The sequence below is a fragment of the Aulostomus chinensis genome, chromosome 16 (assembly GCF_037954235.1).
Source record: "Aulostomus chinensis isolate RoL2024-O1b breed Wild chromosome 16, RoL_Achi_v1.0, whole genome shotgun sequence".
Classification (NCBI taxonomy): domain Eukaryota; kingdom Metazoa; phylum Chordata; class Actinopteri; order Syngnathiformes; family Aulostomidae; genus Aulostomus; species Aulostomus chinensis.
Window position 1 is genome coordinate 25507917 of NC_141335.1, and position 18466 is coordinate 25526382.

The 18466-nt window shown below is 49.7% G+C and overlaps 3 protein-coding genes across 9 annotated transcripts in view; 1 reads left to right on the forward strand and 2 right to left on the reverse strand.

Annotated features, from left to right (window-relative positions):
• The first annotated feature begins 856 nt into the window (after nt 1–856).
• Nucleotides 857–8977, forward strand: zc3h6 (zinc finger CCCH-type containing 6). 5 transcript variants are annotated; one of them, XM_086181400.1, is made up of 13 exons: nt 1334–1902; nt 2018–3538; nt 3623–3830; nt 3922–4044; nt 4134–4377; nt 4483–4625; nt 4709–4834; nt 4927–5041; nt 5136–5245; nt 5318–5538; nt 5621–6000; nt 6106–6282; nt 6385–8977. In XM_086181400.1, exons 2-13 carry the CDS (start codon nt 3462–3464, stop codon nt 7854–7856), a joined length of 3396 nt encoding a protein of 1131 aa, XP_086037526.1. In that variant the 5' UTR covers nt 1334–1902; nt 2018–3461; the 3' UTR covers nt 7857–8977. The 5 variants fall into 5 exon arrangements, with proteins under 5 accessions (XP_086037523.1, XP_086037528.1, XP_086037526.1 ...); XM_086181401.1 differs by lacking the exon at nt 1334–1902 and having other exon boundaries at nt 1999–3284; nt 3434–3538; XM_086181397.1 differs by lacking the exons at nt 1334–1902; nt 2018–3538 and adding an exon at nt 857–1283.
• Nucleotides 8886–14989, reverse strand: LOC147247974 (uncharacterized). The gene is made up of 7 exons (XM_086181396.1): nt 14796–14989; nt 14074–14257; nt 10139–13291; nt 9844–10020; nt 9593–9765; nt 9398–9515; nt 8886–9306 (listed from the first exon to the last, which is right to left on the reverse strand). The coding sequence occupies exons 1-7, from the start codon at nt 14987–14989 to the stop codon at nt 9070–9072; spliced, it is 4236 nt and encodes a 1411-aa protein (XP_086037522.1). The 3' UTR covers nt 8886–9069.
• A 1033-nt stretch (nt 14990–16022) lies between these two features.
• Nucleotides 16023–18466, reverse strand: part of itga9 (integrin, alpha 9) — a 45975-nt gene continuing 43531 nt past the window's right edge. For all 3 annotated transcript variants that reach the window (XM_086180672.1, XM_086180670.1, XM_086180669.1), the window contains exon 28: nt 16023–18102. In XM_086180672.1, coding sequence (XP_086036798.1) covers nt 18004–18102 — 99 coding nt within the window. In that variant the 3' untranslated portion in view covers nt 16023–18003. The remainder of the gene's footprint in view (nt 18103–18466) is intronic.

The following is an 18466-nucleotide window of genomic DNA, read 5'->3' on the forward strand; positions in this document are numbered from 1 at the left end:
GTAAACATAAAAAAATCCATGTATTTATGAATCTTTCTCTCTCTCTCTCTCTCTCTCTCACACACACACACACACACACATCATTTATTCTATGTGTCATGTGTCAGTCCACCGAGGTTTGTAGGAACAAACGTCATCCCTCCCTCCTCTGTAAAGTTCTTATTTCAGAAGAACCTCTGACGTGTTTACGGCTTTAACGGATCCCGTCCTCACTCTTTGACGCGTCTGATTATCTGATGTCATAAATCCCTTCCTCATTTCCTTCCTGGGTTTTGATGATTGAAGCAGATTTTTGCTTTTCTCATGGAAAGCACAAAAATAAAAATGTCATAACTACAAGTTGTTGTGAATTAGTTCGTATCGAGTCGCTATTATTATTATTATTATTATTATTATTATTATTATTATTATTATTATTATTATTATTAGTGTTGTTGTTGTTGTTGTCTGTCCGGGTTTGGCTCCAGCGACCTCTGCTGGTGATATGCGGGACACTGCGAGGCTCGAGCTCATCTAAAACTTCTCCCACTTACGTAAAAACAACGTAAAAAAAAAAAAAGGAGAGAAGGAAACACGCAGCTGGACAAACCAGCGGAAAAGCAGCGTAGCGCACGTAGTCACGACCCAGAGGGGAGACAAAGGACCGGGCTGAGCGTCGCACAGCGTCTTTGTCTCGGAGAATAAGTGACAACCTCTTCAACCAATCAGCGCCGCCGCCGCTTTCCCTCGGACGGTGCTTGACCAATAGGAGGCCGCGGCGGAGCTCCTCCATGTTAGATAGATCCTGCTGGGACTATAAATACGCGGACGGATACGCGGCCGAAGAATGTGCGGCAGGCAGACCTCAGAAGCCATTTTGAGATGATGTCCCTGTTGAGAAAAGCCTATGAAGATGCAGAAATCAGCGAACATGGTTACAACACTGTCTGTTCCTCCCTCCGTCTCCTCTATTTCACCATGGCAGCTGTCAAGCGACGGGACATTAGCAAAGCGGGGTATCAAGCTGCGCTCACAGAGTTAAAACGTCATTGATATGAGAGAGGAGGGTGTCTGTAGACTGTCTCTGTCGAGACATGTAACACCGTGAGTTTTTTCCAGTCTGAAATCTTCAGCATCTCTCACAACCCAACGTCTCCTTGACTGATTGAGTTAATTCACTCTTGTACCGGAAAGAGGAGGGAGGCAGATCCGTGTGCCATGGCTTCTGTGAGCCTGGTCTGCAGTCCCCCAGCCCCTGCCCTTGACAAAAACATGACAGACTCTGAGCTTGCAGGGGAGGAAAGGTCGAGTAACCATCTTATGCAATTCTTGATAACGCTCATCTGTGCCTTTCAGTGCTGTGGGTCTACATGCTTGTCTTTCTGTCTTCTGTTAACCACGAGATTCAGAGATAATTTCCCCCTCCAAAATCTTTGCATGCTTTCCGGTGCAGCTGAGTAACGCCGTCCCGGTGTCGCCGTGTCATTCATGATCATTTCCATGAACATCGTCGTTTGTGTTGTTGTGCTACTGGGACGGGTCCATGGCTGCATTGTTGCCATCTGCAGGACACCATACAAATGACGGATGTTTACGCCACGCCCATGCCGGCACGTCGGCGCCCTCTGGCGGCTACGAGGGCAGCAGCACAGAGGCGGTGTTCACGCAGGGTGTGATGAGGAGGCTGTGTCCTTGAGACTCATCAGTAGTCCTGACTAGTAGAGCCAAGAGTTGGATGGCTCCAGCAAATACTTCAGCTGTTAGCCTGGAACAGAAGCTGAGTTGTTGTTGTTGTTGTTGGGGCCTCTTTGTGTGTTACACCGTCTTTGTTCTTGCTCACACAGCTTCAAGTTGCTCTGATGGCTCAGAAAAACCAGAGTTCCAATGAAACCAGACTGTGCAATGGTGTTGGTGGACGGGGAGGTCTTGATCTGGTGGACGGGGAGGTCTTGATCTGGTGGACGGGGAGGTCTTGATCTGGTGGACGGGGAGGTCTTGATCTGGTGGACGGGGAGGTCTTGATCTGGTGGACGGGGAGGTCTTGATCTGGTGGACGGGGAGGTCTTGATCTGGCTGTGGCGCGTGTGGCTTCATTTGTGCTGCTCAACAGTTTCCCATCAGTGTCAGAGATGTGAAGCGAGAGCCACAGCTGCTAACAGGCTACGCTAGTGTTCCTAGCTCCATGCAACGTTCAGGTGGAATATTGTGTTTTCTAGCTTCAGTTGGACTGAATGTTGAGTTCAGTGAACGTACGGTCATGAAAAACCTGGGAATGTCATGGAATATTGCTGTTTCCAAGCCTGGAAAAGTTTTCAGAAAGTTTTTGATGCCAGAATCTTTAGCTACAGCCACAGAAATTCGCTCCACGATTACCTGCATGTTGGAGTGTTTGCAGTTCAGTAGTGAGAGGATTCTCTGATAGAGCGGACTTCAGTGCGCGTGTCCACTGTTTGGAACCACGTATCCCCACTAACGACGTGGGTTTTTCTGGGGAAAACTTCAGGGAAATGTGGCAAAGCGCTGACTTACAGATTCACTTGCTCTGTTTCCAGATCAGCTGCTGTACAGAGGAAAGCGACTCTGGTCATTCACAGCAGTGACGTGAGAATTACAGTCTTTGAACAACAGTTTCAGCTCATTATTAACGGTAGCACTTTTATTTCTAGCTATGAGCTTTGATGAACAGTTCAAAATAGTTGAATAAGGAATTGTATTCTCTTGGAGAGAAGCTTTTACTTTAAAATCTGCCCTTTTTTTGTTGTTGTTGGTCAAATTGGCTCCTTCATGCCAGTGAAATGTCCGTCATCCTCTGACTAATTCTAACAGTCGCACGAAAAGTTTCTGCTCCGCAAACCTGTTGGTCCCGTTGCTGCCAGAGTCTCTCATCACCCGTGACCAGGAGCCAAGCGTCCTTCCTGTATTTGCTTGGTTGAGGAATCTCTTTGCGGTGTGACGTGTCGTTGGTAGCGCTGCTCGATGAATGGAGCTGCAGTCGTGACGCCAGCGTTTGTATTCATCAGGGCTCAATCCTGGAAAAGTCATGGAAGTGGGAAAAAAAAATGAAGGCCTTTGCTGCTAAGTTTTTGACGAATCAAGAAAGTCAGCAAAGACTCTAATTTATGATCGAATGTATCAGCACGTAGCTTCTTGTTCATTTCAGCTCAGTGCCTGCTGATACGGTTCAACGCTGGTTTGGCGGTTCGTTTCTCACGTGTAAACAAACGTCCCAGGGATTTGTTCTCATGAGAATGTTTGTCAGGCGTGAAGAAGCTGTGGACGTTAATATTTAGAAAGTTTCAGAAAAGGTTGGTTCATTTGATTGCTATGGATTTCATTTTGTAAAACGTTACCTCAGTCTTTGTTGTTGTATTTTTAATTCGAGCTTTGTATGTTTGAGCACAAAAGTACACCTCAAAATGACCAGCAATTTATGTCCTCCGTCCTCGTAACCCAGTGAAAGGCCTTGTTCTTCCAGAGGTCAGATGATTGGTGTTTTAACAGATGGCTCTGGTTCTGTGAGTGTGGGATCTCTCCGCGTTTCAGGCTCTGGCGTGATGATGTGAGGAGGAAAGCTCTTCTTCACCTGGAGCTTTGTGATGTCACACATGATTCTCACTGTTCTGCCTGTTCTCCCTCATTTCAGGGAAGATGGAGAGTTGGAAGATGGAGAAATAGATGATGAAGGAATTGGAATTGAGGAGGAAAACAAAGAGGCCACAGAGGCAAATGAAGAGAAGGAGAAGGAAAAGGGGAAAGAGAAGGAAGAAAAGACTCACAGACACTCCAGGAAAAGGTACAAGAAGACCAGAGAGAAGAGGAGGTCCAAACGGAGGAGACGCGACAGACAGAAAGTAGGCTGCTGTTCATGTTGTTGTTTGTGCAGCGAGAGCGTCCATGTGGAGGCTGAATGTGACCTGGTGTCTGGTATCCCCCTCTCCTCAGCACCACTCCCCCTCCAGCAGCTCCAGCTCTGACAGCTACGACTCCGACTACGACCGAGCAGAGAGGCCCAAGAACCGGAAGAGCCAGGGACCCGGCCGCGAGTCCGACACCCAGCCTGCTCCCGTGAGTTCTTCCCCGCATGTTGGCATGTTGATGCTCAATATTCAGAGGGACATTGATGAGTGTCTCTGGTTGTACTGTTGACCTTCCAGCATGGACGGGATTCAAAGGGGGGCCACGGGAATGCTCACAAGTCCTCGCCGCACAAGAGCAGCGATTTTGACAAGTACAGCGACTACAGTGACGACAAGTACGACTACGAGGAGGAGGAGGACGACTACGATGACGACATGTCTGAGTACCTGCCGTCAAAAGATTCAGCAAGTCAGGGCAAAGGACGGCACGCTAAAGATCAGATGAAGAGAGGAAGCATGAGGGGCATGAAGCAACCGCAGTGTAAGAACCCACTTTCAGATCTTTACTGTTCACTGGGATGTTGTGTCACATGACTGAAGCTGCACTGATCACTTCCTTTAAAAAAAAAAAAAAAAAAATCCTCAGTTGGGCAGAGGGGCAGAGGCAGGGGGAGCGGACCAGGGAGAGGACGGGGGATGCTCAACAAGAACAAGAAGCTGAAGGGGAAACCCTGGGGAGGACGGGGACGGGGCCGAGGAGGAGACCAGGGCATGGAGGACATGGCTCCTGTGAGTCCTCCACCACCTGCAAGCTTGACACTGTTCATGATCCAGTTCTTCAGACTGAATTAAGTCGCACTTTCATTTCATAGGAAGGAAAAAATCCTGGTTTTCAGAAGAAACGACTGATTATGAGCAAAGAATTCATCAACCAGCACACCGTTGAACACAACGGCAGATACATTTGCAAGTATTTCCTGGAAGGTCGATGCATCAAGGTACAGTGATGACGGTGATCTGTTGATTCCTCTGTCCGTCAAAGTAACGGACACGAGGTCAGCAGTGACAGGTGTCTTCTGTCTCCATGCAGGGCGAGCAGTGCAAGTTTGAACATGAGCTCGTCATTCCTGATAAGAAAAAGGAGCTTTGTAAATTCTACCTCCAAGGGTACTGCAGTAAAGGAGATAAATGCATTTACATGCACAATATCCTTCCCTGACAGCAGCGTGTTGTGTGGTTGCACCTCATAAGTAAATCATGATGAATTGAAATCTGAAGTTCCTTAACCTGTGCTAGCACATGAGTATCCCTGCAAGTTCTTTCACACTGGAGCCAAATGCTATCAAGGGGACAACTGCAAATTCTCCCACGAGGCTTTGAACGACGTGGCCAAAGAGTTGCTTGATAAGGTAAGAAGTCAGTGTGTTTATTTGCTATTATTCTTTTTGAAGGCGTCCAGTAACTGTCATGTTTTGGACCAGATCATTAACACTGAGGAGGAGAACGCCCGGGAGGATGAGCTGGAGCTGGAGGACCTGAGAAAACAGGGCATTGCCCCACTTCCAAAGCCTCCTCCTGGGGTGGGGTTGCTCCCCACGCCTGGTCAGAGCAGTCCCACTGACGGAGCAGGAAAGAAGATCCCCTCCCTCTTTGAGATCAAGGTTCAACCGACTGTAGACTTGGCACATAAAATTGGTTTGAGGTAACTAAATTGAACGGCAGTATTCAGATTTAGAAGCAGCAGCTTTGAGCTGAGCCTCCACTTCTTCTCCTCTGTATTCCAGCGGCTCCAACACGTCCCAGAACCAGAGTGAAGGGCAGCTGAGTGGGGGCTCAGAGGAAACCCAGGCAGGAGGTGTGTCAGGCTCCACCGCTCCTCCTAATCCTCACCCTGAATCACCGGTTCCCATGGGTCACCTTGCTGGAGCACCCATGCCACAGAGCCCGCCGGGTCAGCACCCACCACATGGATTTCCAATGCCGCCTGGTCAACCTCCGCTTTTTCACGGAAACATCAGCACTCAGATGAACGTGCAGAGGCCTCCGTTCCCCCCGGTAGCAGACCTGCAGATGCTCCAGAGCCTCTTTCCCTTTACATCGTTTGGTCAGAGCCCACATGAATTCTTCAGCAACTCCCCCCAAAACCAGGCCCTAGGCCGACAAGGTCAGTGTGAAATCCAGTCCTGCATGATTACCCTGAGCTTTGATTATGGATCCCTTTAGTGAAAGCAGGAAGGAAATGCAGTGTTCTGTTCTGTTTTTGCTGTAGTGGACCCTGCTATGGCCTTCCTGCAGCAGATGGGTGCAGACTCGCAGCTGCAGTCTTTACCCCCTGCAGTCCAGAAGGCCATCCTTCTACACCTGGCACAACAGCAGCAAGAGGCCCAGCCGCAGGGGAGCGAGGCCCACAGGCCGGAGGCCCAGGACGATAACAGCACAAGCAGAGGTGAGGTTCCGTCCACGAGCCTGATCAGTGAAGCGTGCGACTCAGGATATGTGAGGAGACGCGATGGTGCGGAATTCACAAAGATGTTTGCTTTTCCTCCAGATGAAACTACAAACTGGTACTCCAGTGATGAGGAGGATGGGAGCGGGGTTTCCTCCATCCTGAAGTCTCTAAAGAAGCAGAGTGAGATGCAGCACTTGAAGACCCCCCAGCCCGCTGCTGCAGTGCTGGGTGACCCCCGCCTTGTCAAGGGCCAACCCAGTGACCCGCGCGTGAAGACAGACCCACGGCAGCGGCCGCCAGATCTAAAAAAGGAGTCTGATGGGGGTTTGGATCCACGGCTCTCAAGGGACCCCAGGAAACAGAGACCCGTGGAGCAGAGTTCCATTCGCCAGCAGAACAATCCGGTTCCCCAAAAGGTGCCAGCTGGAGATGAGGATGAGGAGGGAGAGAGGGTGCTCAGGGAGCGAGCGTCCCTCATCCCCCTTGAAGCCAACCCGGGTGTGGTGCTGCGGGACCCCCGGTGCCAGTTAAAGCAGTTCAGCCACATCCGGGTGGACATTACTCTCCAGCGGCCTGCCTTCGCCCAGACTGTGGTTTGGGCCCCTGAGGACCTCATCCCGTCTCTGGTGCCCAAACAGGAACACTCCATCAACTTACCCCTCCCGCCCCTAATTGCTGATGCCCAGATGACCCGAGCGAATCTTCCTGACCACCCCTCTGTCTCCAGCCCTCCGCCGACTGACCCCAGACTGGCTGCTGCTCGTTTGAAGGAACGTGTCGGTCGACTGCCAGCTGGATCTCCGGAGCCTCGATCCTCCACAGAAAGACCTGTAGACCCACGTCAGCAGAAGTCCTTAGACCCGAGACTCAAGCGTACAGGAAGTCTGGATTCTAAGCTGATGGGTCAGAAAGAACCCTCCGCTGGGGGAGGAGTTGTAGACCCCAGGTTGCAGAAGGCCAGTGCTAGCTCCTCCCCTCTCGCTGCTCGAGCCAAGACTGAGCCGGAGAGGCTGCCACCGTATGCGCCTCGCCTGGCCTCCTCTGGAGGAGGGCTGGACAGTCCCACCACAATCCTCGGAGGCATCAGTCTGTACGACCCTCGTACTCAAACCGAACTGGCCCAGAAGGACCAGGTGGACCCTCCTAAGAAGGCAGGGATTCTGAAAAACCCTTTGAGGAAAGACAGCACTTCTCCTCCATCGCTCTCCCCAACTCGACGCAGTGGCTCTTTTGAAGAAACAAAAAGCAGTGACAGTGTCTCAGACGAGTCTCCACCTTCCTTCACGCCCCCAGCGCCGACAATTGCACCTGTCAACCCCCCTGCAGTACATAACCTTCCGATCCAGCCGCTGGCAGGCCTGATCCGACCCCAGTACACTGACCCAAGGCAGTGCAAAGTGTCAGGTCAGGGCTCCACAGGAGCTCAAGACGAGGGCGAGGAGAAGGAGCAGGAGGACGCGGTGGTAGAAGAAGAGGTGAGACAGGAGGAGCCAGACGACGAGGCCGAGGACCGGACCCTCAAGGATGTTTTCAAGACCTTCGATCCCACCGCGTCTCCTTTCTGCCAGTAAACACTCGCGCAGGGTTGACACACAGGAAGCTGCATAGAATTTGTATATTGACGAACACATCAGTTAGTCATTATTAAGCTATAAATCTATTTATTCCTGTACATACATCCTGTTTATAAACAGTCCAGTCTCACGCCTCATCGATGGAGAAGACTAGAGCATGATCTCGCCGATGCTGACGTGTGTGTTTTCAGAGCTCCTCTGTCCGTGCTGTACATTCACGTACGATGTAAACAATGAGGAAAAAAAGACTTGTGACCTTGTACAGTTTTGGGTCAGATGACATCCTGTAGAATAGCTCGCGCATCCATAGGTGTGATGATGTAACCAACATTTTAAGAACCTTCCTGAGAATTGTTGTATTTAGAGATGCTTTCCTAGTGTTAGATCCCAACGCCACTGCTCGTTTTTATGTAAGGGATTTTCCCATCGTGAACATGTAGATTTTAAAACATCCTGCTATGATAAATGATTCGTCAACCTGCAACATAGTAAGGTCACGTGATCACCCTGCAGCCTATACAGATGCGGGCGTTTTATTTCTCTAGTGTAACTGCTTGCAGCACCTTTTCAGTGTGGCTTGTCCCTCTGCATCTTTAGTGTCTGAGTTTAGATTTTTACAGATTCTTTTCTATCTTATGTGGCCTAAATGCTTGTGGCGTTTTCGGCTGACAGCCGTCAGCAGCGTAAAAACCAGCTGCCATGCTTGTAAGTAGCACTTCTCATGGACTTCCCTTCACTTGTTGATCGACAATATTCTGTGAGAGACGCGGTGTTAACTCGGTGATGTCGTCAGAACATTTGTTACCAATTTAACTTTTTCAAATCTATTTCATTGTTGCGTTGTTTCGTTGGTTTTGACTGTCTGGAATGTTCCCTGACAGCTCTGTTGGACTGAAACCAAGCCATGTTCCTGCTTTGTTCTTTTCATAATTCAAGTTGCAAATGTAATTTTGTTCTTAATCGTGTGTGTACAGTGTTTCTGAATCTTACTTTGTTTTTTGGGTCAGTATGAAACTAATGGTTTTCAAATAATGTTTGACATTTGATCAACACGTATCCTCATTTTCACATTTCAGTGGTTTTTATTATCAGCATCTTAATAAAGAGATGAATGACGTTCGTGCCGATGTCTGACTTCTGTGTTCAGGTCCACGACTGCAGATTACGTCCTTGAGCTTTGATGTTTCACATCTTTTTATCAAACAGAAACTTAAAAGATGTATTCAGCGCCTGATTTTTTCAAGGATAGTGGCAACTTATAGCCATCGTGCACTGGCGGGGCAAGACTGGGTGCCACAGAGTGAGATGAAGTCTTCCTCAAACCCAGCTCATCAGTGTCTGGGTTGGAGGTCTGCTGGGCCCGATGGATCTCCAGGTTCCTCTTCCACTGGAAACACAGGGCGGTTGCCTCTGCTCCTTCTGAGTTGGGCTCAGGCTGCCTCAAACCCTGGAGGAGGAGGAGAATTAGTCCACAGCCCCTAAGATGGACACTGATCCGTGTCCTGGTATTCTCTTTGGATTTGCTGTGTTCTCTTTACTGTGATGCAGGCGGTTTCAGCAGCATGGACGCCGCGCAGGACCGTCTGCAGGAGATTCTGTGCGTTCTTCACCAGGATCTCATCAGACGATCTGTAGCCGGGTGTCACAGCATTGACGCTACAGGGAATAAAGAATTAAGGAATCGGTGTAATTCTCAGTCGTGATACTGGCCTGACGAGTGTGACCTCACTGACCTGGAGATGATGCTGAGCTGGTTGGTGACGGTGAGAACCTGCTCCACGATGAGAGACAGCTCCACTGTGCATTGTTTATCCAGGCAGTGGTTGGCAATAACTCTGATGAAGTGCGTCACTGACTGGCAGTGTGAGATCACGTCTTTGGCTGCAGCCACAAACGCCTCTTTGTTCTGGAAACACAAACCTGCGCTGGTTATGGGTATTGGTGGCTGGAGGGAGGCAGCAGAGCGCCCTCTGGTGGACATTACCAGTAACGGGCCTTTGTTCTTCAAGTAGTGAGTCATGTTGTAGATGGTGTCCGCCATCTTCCTGGTCACCTGGACGATCCGGTTGTCTTCAGGATCCCAGCTGTCGCTTTCTTGCTTCAGGAAGAGGGAGGTGCAGGCCAGTGAGGAGGCGTCTCTCTGTGCGCTCGAGCCGACGTCCTGCAGAGGAAAACAGGAACACGAGTTCTTGTGAAGAACATGAGTGACAGTAGAATCTTTAAATACCTACATCCTTTTCAGGTCCATATTTGATCATATTCGGTTCCATCGCATCCACAGGGATTTTCTGCCGGGTTGCTCCAGATGGACCCCCAGCCTCGTCCACGCCGGATACAGGGAAGACCTCTTTGATATCTCCAGGGGTCCTGCCCTGTAGACCAGCCCTGATGTGCTCCGTGGCCCCCTGGTGAATCCCCTCCTGCTTACAGAGCTCCTCCACCACATAGTGAGCTTTGGCTGACCAGCACTGAATCTGCACATCCAGACTGAGTGCGTCACACCCATCGTGGGTCTCCACCAGGAGCCTCACCCTGCTGATTATATCTGAGATCTGGAAAGACAGGTGGTCGTTGATAGACCTCAGATTCGAGCGAGCTCGCGGGTCCCGGATGTAGTTTAAGCAGCTCTCAACGCTTTTGGTTGCAGATTTGACATTTTCAAAAAACAGCTGTGTGGCATTTTCCAATCCCTCTGTCTCAGCAGCAGAAGAAGCCATGCTGACGATGTTTTGAAGTGCTGTGTCATAATTCTTATTTGCTTTGCTCAAATGACCTGAAAGCAACCGGATTTTAATCAGAAGATGCTTCTGACAGAGCTCTGACTGGACAAGGTGCATCACGCCGGGCACCGCCACGCCAACGTGCTCGGCAGCTTGGAGGTAGGTGTCAGTCAAGCTTTTCAGCTCATCTCGGAGTTCTGTCAACTGTTTGGATTTGAAACCACTTTTGCAGTTTAGACTTGTGAGCCTGGCGGCCTCCTGGAGTCTCAGAGAGTTCTCACACAACATGGAGAGCTGTTTCTGTGGGCTCAACTGGCTCATCGAGGCTGCTCTTCCTAAAATCTTATCCAGCGAATCAAACACAATGTGAACGGACAGACCCCAGAGCATGCAGAGTGCCTCCAGCTGATCTACCCGGCCTTCCCCAGAGGCAGAAAACTCCACCAGACATCTCGTGTTGTTCTGGGCTTTGTTCAGCTTGTTGTGTAAAACACTCAAAGTTTCCTGACCGTCTCTTTGAGTAGAAAATTCTGACGACGTCAAGAGACGCACGACGTCAGCACATGAACTTGTGAATTCATTCAGCTGCTGTCTGACATCTGCGGTCGTTCGACGTCCTCGCAGCTCAGCGTAAACAGCATGAAACCAGGTTCCAGCCACTGGCAGCAGAACCTTGCGGATGTTGTTGATAAGGTCTGAAAACCGTGTGCTGTGTTTGTAGATGCTCTCCGTGCTCATGGCCGTGCTCATGGCCGTCTCCTGAGCCGTGTGGACCAGCAGCGGCGTCAGCGACACCAGATCAGCCCGGAGGCCTTCAAGCATTTTACAATCAACGGCGTCAACTATTGCGAGAGCTTCCTTCACAGCTTGGGCGTAACAGTTGGACAGCTCCAGAAGGCCCGTGCAGGCCTGGTTCAGGACTGTCACATCTCTCCCTTTCGTCACAGTCACAACTTCGTAAAGGAGGGGTAACAGGTCAAATTCAAAGGGCATGTGGATCCGTTTGAGCTGGTTGCAGGCAGCTGGTAGCTCTAAATCACCGCTGTCATATTTATGGGCCGGCTCTGATATCACAGTTTCCTGGACTGAGTGCTCCACCTCATGTTCAGCGTACAAATCCTTCTCAATAACCTCCAGAACAGGAGACTCAGAACTTGTCAGCGCACGATCCAGATTCAGCTCACAGGTGTTTTTGACATCCTGTTGACGTGCCCCCTCTCGCAGCGGGCTGAGCAGATGTGGATGCTGTTGGCCATCCAGTCCCTCCCTGACAACCTTGAAACTCTGAAGGGCCGTGGAAACGCTGTCAGAGAAGGTGGAGTAGCCCTCCACGCTCAGGCTGGAACCCCGCAGCATGTCTCTGATGGACCGCTCCACCTTGGCTTGGCAGAGCTGAACCTGCTTCAACAGGACCAGCAGACCGTTCCTGTAGATGGGCTCATCACTTCTGTCCAGGTGTCTCCTCACTGAGTGCGTCACCAGCCTCATGTGACACCTCAAGCGTGTAGCATGTTCATGGAAGAGCTTGTAGCTCTGCTCTCTATATGCTGAGTCACAGCCATGACGGTTGTTCACCATCTCAGAAATGGCGATCGCGGTGAACTCCCTGACATCTATGACATCACTGAGCGCGTCCTGCAGCTGACGTGTCTCCTCATCCCATTGTTGACAGGTCTCATGGAGCTTTTGAAGTGTTTGTATCAAATTATCCTCCAACTCCAGTGACAGAGGTCCAATGTTGGCCCGGAGTCTTGCCAGGCACACTCGCGAGTTCTCCACATTCTCCAGGCTCTTCGCATCAACGGCCACAGCTGCGACAAAATTTGCAACTCTAATTAATCCGTCAGTGTAAGATATTAAATCTTCAACTACTGGCTGAACAGAGTTCAGATCTGTGTCTGTAGAGGAATCTGCAGCCAGAACCTGCTTGGTCAGATCAACCAGGCCCTCAAATACAGTGGATGCTGTCAGAAACGTGTCCAGGACTTGATAGAGAATGCTGGTCATCACTACTTTGTCAAGCACCTGAATCTGCTGCACTACGATGGTGCAGGAGTTCTGCAGAGGCTCCAAACAATCAGGATCCTCCTGGGACTTTATCATCCGTTTGATGTCGGACCAGGACTGCAGGATGCGTCGACACTGAAGCACGAGACTTCGCTGAGACTCCCGGCGAGAAGAGTTTGCCACGACCATGCAATGAAATACCAGATCCCTCAGCAGGCTGTCAAAGGTGCTGCCCAGAGTCGTGGAGCTGGGTGGGTCGGCGAGGAGCTCCAACAAACGCGTCTTCCTGTCAATGTAAAACCCACAAGGTCCTGGAGAACCTGTCTGACCTTCGCTCCTCAGGGTAGCAGTGATGTCACACAGCGTGCTCTGCACCTTGTCAAGTATGAATCTCTTGGCTGCTTGGGCCTGCTCGCTGGTAGGGTGTTTGATGGTTGTGCTCATGGCGGTGTGCAGCATGGAGATGCACCTCGTCAGGGTCTCCAGAGAGTCCAGAAGCTGCTTGGACTGCCTGGGATCCTGTAAGGACTTTGATCTCTCCACAGTCAGACTGTTGAGCAGAAGCAGAGCGTCTGAAAACGCCTGGAAGGCTCTGAGCAGCGAGGTGATGTCAGCACAGGAGCCCAGCTCAGAGAGACACTCCGACACCGCATCAGCAGCCGAGACGACTTCTCTGATGGACGCATCGTCGTTGACTAGCAGAACCTGAGGGAGGGCGCACGCACACACACTCACACACACACACACACACACACACACACACACACACACACACACACACACACAGTCACTTAATCATGTTGAATAGATGGCGCTCTTACAGTTACATCAGTGAGCTGATGTTCTGATGTTCTCGTGAGAAGGCAGGAAACGTTCCCCAGATGTTTAGAGGTGAACGACCCTCTGACCGTTAGGACATCGTCCACTTTCATCATCACTTTTCTGGCATTTGCTGCTCCTCTCAGAGAGCGAGAGTTGAGAAAGGAAAGGAAAGGGAAGGACTGATGCTACTTGTTGGGATATTTGGTGAGCGAATCTAACAGAGAGAGACTGAAACAAGGTTTGCAGGCACATGAGTACGACTGAAGTTCTACATCACCTCAGCTCATTGGACAGCACAGCAAACAAAGCTGTCCCGCTCTTCAACAGTAAGAGCTACTGTCTCGAGAACTTGCTGGAATGACAGCATTCCCCGTCTTCCCAGATGAACACAGAACATTCTAAACTGTTTTATTCTCACAACACAGCAATGTTGGGCCAAATATTCTGGAGGAATAAGTGACATGTAGCAGGTATGAAGAGCAGCAGTCAGGCCTTTTGTGATGTCCATGTAAGGAAACATCTGGGAGAATGAAAAGCAGCTTTGGAAGTTGAATGAATTCAAAGCTGTCAGTCAGTTTTGTAGTCAGTGGATCATTTCTTCCTCTCCTCCTGCTGATTTTGCTCTAGATAAACTTTTCTAACCAGGAGAGGCAGACACACGTTACTTTGACCACTCCCAGGAAGACGCTCTGGGCAGCACTGATCAGGTCCTCCTTGTGTTCGGCCAGACCAGGCTGGATGTGGAGTTTCTGGGCAGCCAGCAGCACATGTTGTCCTGACGCAGCCAGCGGCTCCAGCAGCGGCGACATCTCCACCGACAGCACCGGGTCCTCCGTCTCACTGGCCCACCTGCGGGGAGAGAGCCCATACATGGAGGGCAGGGGTCACATGACAAAGCTGCTGCACATCTCTCTCTCTCTCACACACACATCCTATCCCCCAGCACCCTACCCTAACCCTCATCATCACAGGCAGTTGCCTGTTCTTAAACCTAACCACAACCCAACTCTAGACCTGGTTTTAAAGCCAGGTCTGGACCGTCAAACAGCCCTTTGAAGCTGTGAGAAGAGGCTAAAATGTCCTCAGTATGTGGCAAATACTTTGTACAGATATGCTAATGAAGACTGTCCATTGACCTGACCCCAACCCCAACCCCAACCCCAACCCTAATCCTAATCCTAACAAAATTATTCTTAACCCCAGCCTGAACTGAACCTCTAGTCACACCTCAACCAGGAACTCAGGGATGATGTCATGCAGCCTCAGGAGGTCTTTGGTCCCCATGAGGACTGGAGTCCTGGTAAGGTCCGTGTTTGTACCAGAAACTATCTCCAACAGGATACACACACACTCTCACACACACACACTCTCACACACGCACACACACCTGGAGGCCACTGCTGCCATGTTCTCGGTGGCCCGGGCTAAGGCCTGAGCCGCCTCCTCCAGCCGGCTGAAGCCTCCAGGTTCCTCGGCTCCATCACTCAGCAGCACCAGGAGACAGAGGTGGCAGGCGATGGGAGCGACCACCTGCTCCACCGCCGCCGTCCGGACCGAGCCGTGATCCAGCAGGGAAGACATTGTTAGCGGCTGTAGTGACGGCTGCTGTTAATAATTCAACACCTGCAGCTGCAGGTTTGATGTCAGTGTATCATAGCAACCTGGGTCACATGACCTACTAGCTTCATTGGATGAGCTGCTTTCTCTTCCTTAGAGGCAGTGGTGCTGCTCCTGCTACCGGCACCATTAACATAACTGCTTAATTTAATTAATTAAGTACAGAAAATAATCCTGTAAATGGAGAGCTGGGAGGAACCAGTGGGGGGCAGCATTGCACCTCTGCTGCTGGAAATAAAAGTAGAGAAAGATTTTTCACCTCTGAAATGTTTCTGTTCAGGTACTCACTCATTCACCAACGTATGAACTGATTAAATTGTGATATAGTCGTTAAGTTGAATTGTTTAAAAAGCTCGCCACAGCAAAACCTGTGCTGGGAAATCAATTTAAATGAATTAATTACACATTTAGATGAATTTGTGAATTGATTGACAGCTCAGTTACTTTCATTGTTGCTCAGGCTATCCATCTTTTTTTTCCCAGTTAAACAACTGACCTTATTGTGTTGAAACACAGGGACTCAGTCATAAACGCCGCCCACGTGCCAGCGACCACAACCACATGAACCACATTAAGAGGCTGCAGCCAGAGGGCGGCCGGGCAGTTTGAGCTCAACAGGGTTTTAAAGATTTGCTTCAGATTAATTTTCTGCCAATCCACTAATTGAGAGAGTAAAATGTTTAATAGAAAGATTTTTATCATTCAGATGATTGGAAAAAGAACTCAAAGATCCTTGGTTTCGTTATGAAGATGAACATTTTCTTGAAATAACAAGTGTCTCTCATAGAAATCAGATATGATGTTTGATGGACAAAAGAGACAAAACAAAAACCCAAATCACCCCGAGTGATCTATTTAAATATAATATAAATATAATATATATCTAACCCAGCAGCAAGCACCACACACACACACACACACACACACACACACACACACACACACACACACACACACACACACACACACAGAAGAATCAAGCTCCCAACAACAGCAGTGACATTTCCAAAAGTTTATCAACAGATAAATATACAGCTCAAACATTCTGACACATCAAACATACAGCAAACTGTAATGGAAATGATATTCAGTGACAGTAGTACAAACCCCCAAACTACGGCGTGATTAACGGTGACAACATACAAAAAAAAAAACCTCCATCACAGTTCAAATCGATCAAGAACAAGTCAAGTGTCAGTTTGTCTGCACTCGGATTTGACCTACGGATGCAGACTGCCGGCGTGAACGTTCAAGCGGTCTGAAGCCAGTGGAATTAATCCTTCAAACACAAGACACTTCTTACAGCACAGCAGAGAGCCGAGCGATGGCAGCGAGTCCTGAAGTGGCAAAGAAAAGTTGAGAAAGGCCAAACAGAGCGCCTGTTCCTGGGAAGTGCACTTTTAAATACGAGGGTTCTAAAGGTTTCCTGCAGATCTGTTCCATCTGAAGCTGTTTCAGATGTATAAAATGATTGGGGGGGGGTTTACATGGTAATTCTCTGTGTTTTGTCCAAGAGGAACGTGTGTGGGTGTGGGGGTGGGGGGTGTGGGGGGTGAAGTCCTGAGCAGTCTTCAAGGGCAGCTAACACTGATTTAAAAGGAGCTTCTCCCATGAGCCCCTGGGAGCTGGTTTAAGGGTTGTGATTGAGTGCAGCACATTCTCACCTATTTTTGGGGCATGACTCACGGCGCAGGCGCCCAAGTGGAGGGACACTCCCACCCTGGACGCTCATCTGGCCGTGGAGACACACGCAGCTCATATTTCCTGCTAAAGCTCTACACCTAATAACACAATAGTCAATTAAAGATGCTCAGCGGAGGGGGGGGTGGGGAGCAGCCAGCAAATAATTCATCCTCTAATCTGGTCTCATGACATCACGCAGTTTACAGCTGAAACCATCAAGGTAGATTAACGGGAGTTCTGGCCACTGCATACCTGAGAAATACTTCTGATAATTGTCTCATCTGGACATTCAGATCATTTCGTCTTTGCAGGGAATGAAGATTAGCATGTCAAACTGAGTGAGATCACATCCTCTCTGACCTCTAACCAGCCAAACCACGACTAGCGAGGCGCTGTTGGACGGAAGCTTGACCCTCGCCAGCCGTCGTCTTCTCTGCAGGCCTGGACAACAGAGCTGACGCTGGCGGGAAAGAGCCTCTGCTAGAGCTCGCTACTCGCATCCCTCTGGCCGCCGCCCGGGAGAGGAGAGACAAATATTCTGTTAGAGATGTAACTTGTTCCAGATTCATCAAACAAGTTACACTGTGTAGCCAGTACCACCCCCACCCCCCCATCAAGAGGATGCAGCATATTAATATGCATGTGAGTTAAAAACAGAATCAGACGATGCTAATCTATGAGCAGGGGGATTTTCCAAAGCTGCAAGTAGAAGAGAGCAGACAGAATCTTTCTGAACACAGAGACCCTCCAGTCACACACCAGACAGGACGTTTCTTCACGTAAGGTGAAGCTGAGGAGTCCGGGCCGTCATTCTTATCAAACATCAGTGCTTCTAGAAAAACATACGACACACAGTATGTTTATAAAGGCCGCCACACCCCCAACGCTTCTCCAAGCCCCATTTTAACACAATATGGCTTAAAGTGTATGTAGAAAAATAAATTTGCTATGTAGCGCAGCCCTGAGGGTTTTGTTGTCCACCAGTATTCATGCCGTCTCCGCGTGGATGTGAGTCTCCGTCAGCAGCTCCGCCCCATTGGCTGGGACTTCCCACTGTTAGTGTCCTCTGGCAAGCCACTGTCACCTCACACACCTGTTTCCTGGACCCCTCCCCAACGCCCGCAAAAATACTCAGTCTCCAAAAAATATGGAGAATATTCTTTTCTTCCACATATGGAAGACTGAAGGGTCTGGTGCCACTGGGGCGGCCGGGCTGCAAGGCCCTGTGCTATTGCATTCATCCCGACCCAATCCCAAACATTGTCGGCTCCAGTGGGACCCCACCGCCAGCGGTCTCAGTGGTTCTTTTCCATCCAGTCCCAGCTTTCATCGCTGTCCTTCCTGTTCTTCTCAGCCTCGATGATCTCTCTGTAGCGTCGACGGAAGAAACCCATCTGTCAACGAGCACAAAACATGGGCGAGTTAGCTGATCTGTGGTCAGCTGCCACCGCAAGAGCGAAACCCCGCAGGGATGCAAGGACATTAAAATGCAAACGGCACATGAAATATCAGTTCAGTTCCAGCAAAATGTGCCATGGATTCACTCAGGCTTCCTTTGTGACAGTAAACTGGACACCTGACACCATCGAACGCTGTTGCTGTGACGCCACACCGATGACATCATTTCCCTGCTCCTCATTCCTTGTGTCTATAGGTTCATGTCTCAAATATGTAAGCTGAGATTTAATGAGCAGCAAACAAAACAAAAACACGTGTGGAAGTTTTATAAAACGAAAACAAAAGAAGAACAGAAAGCAG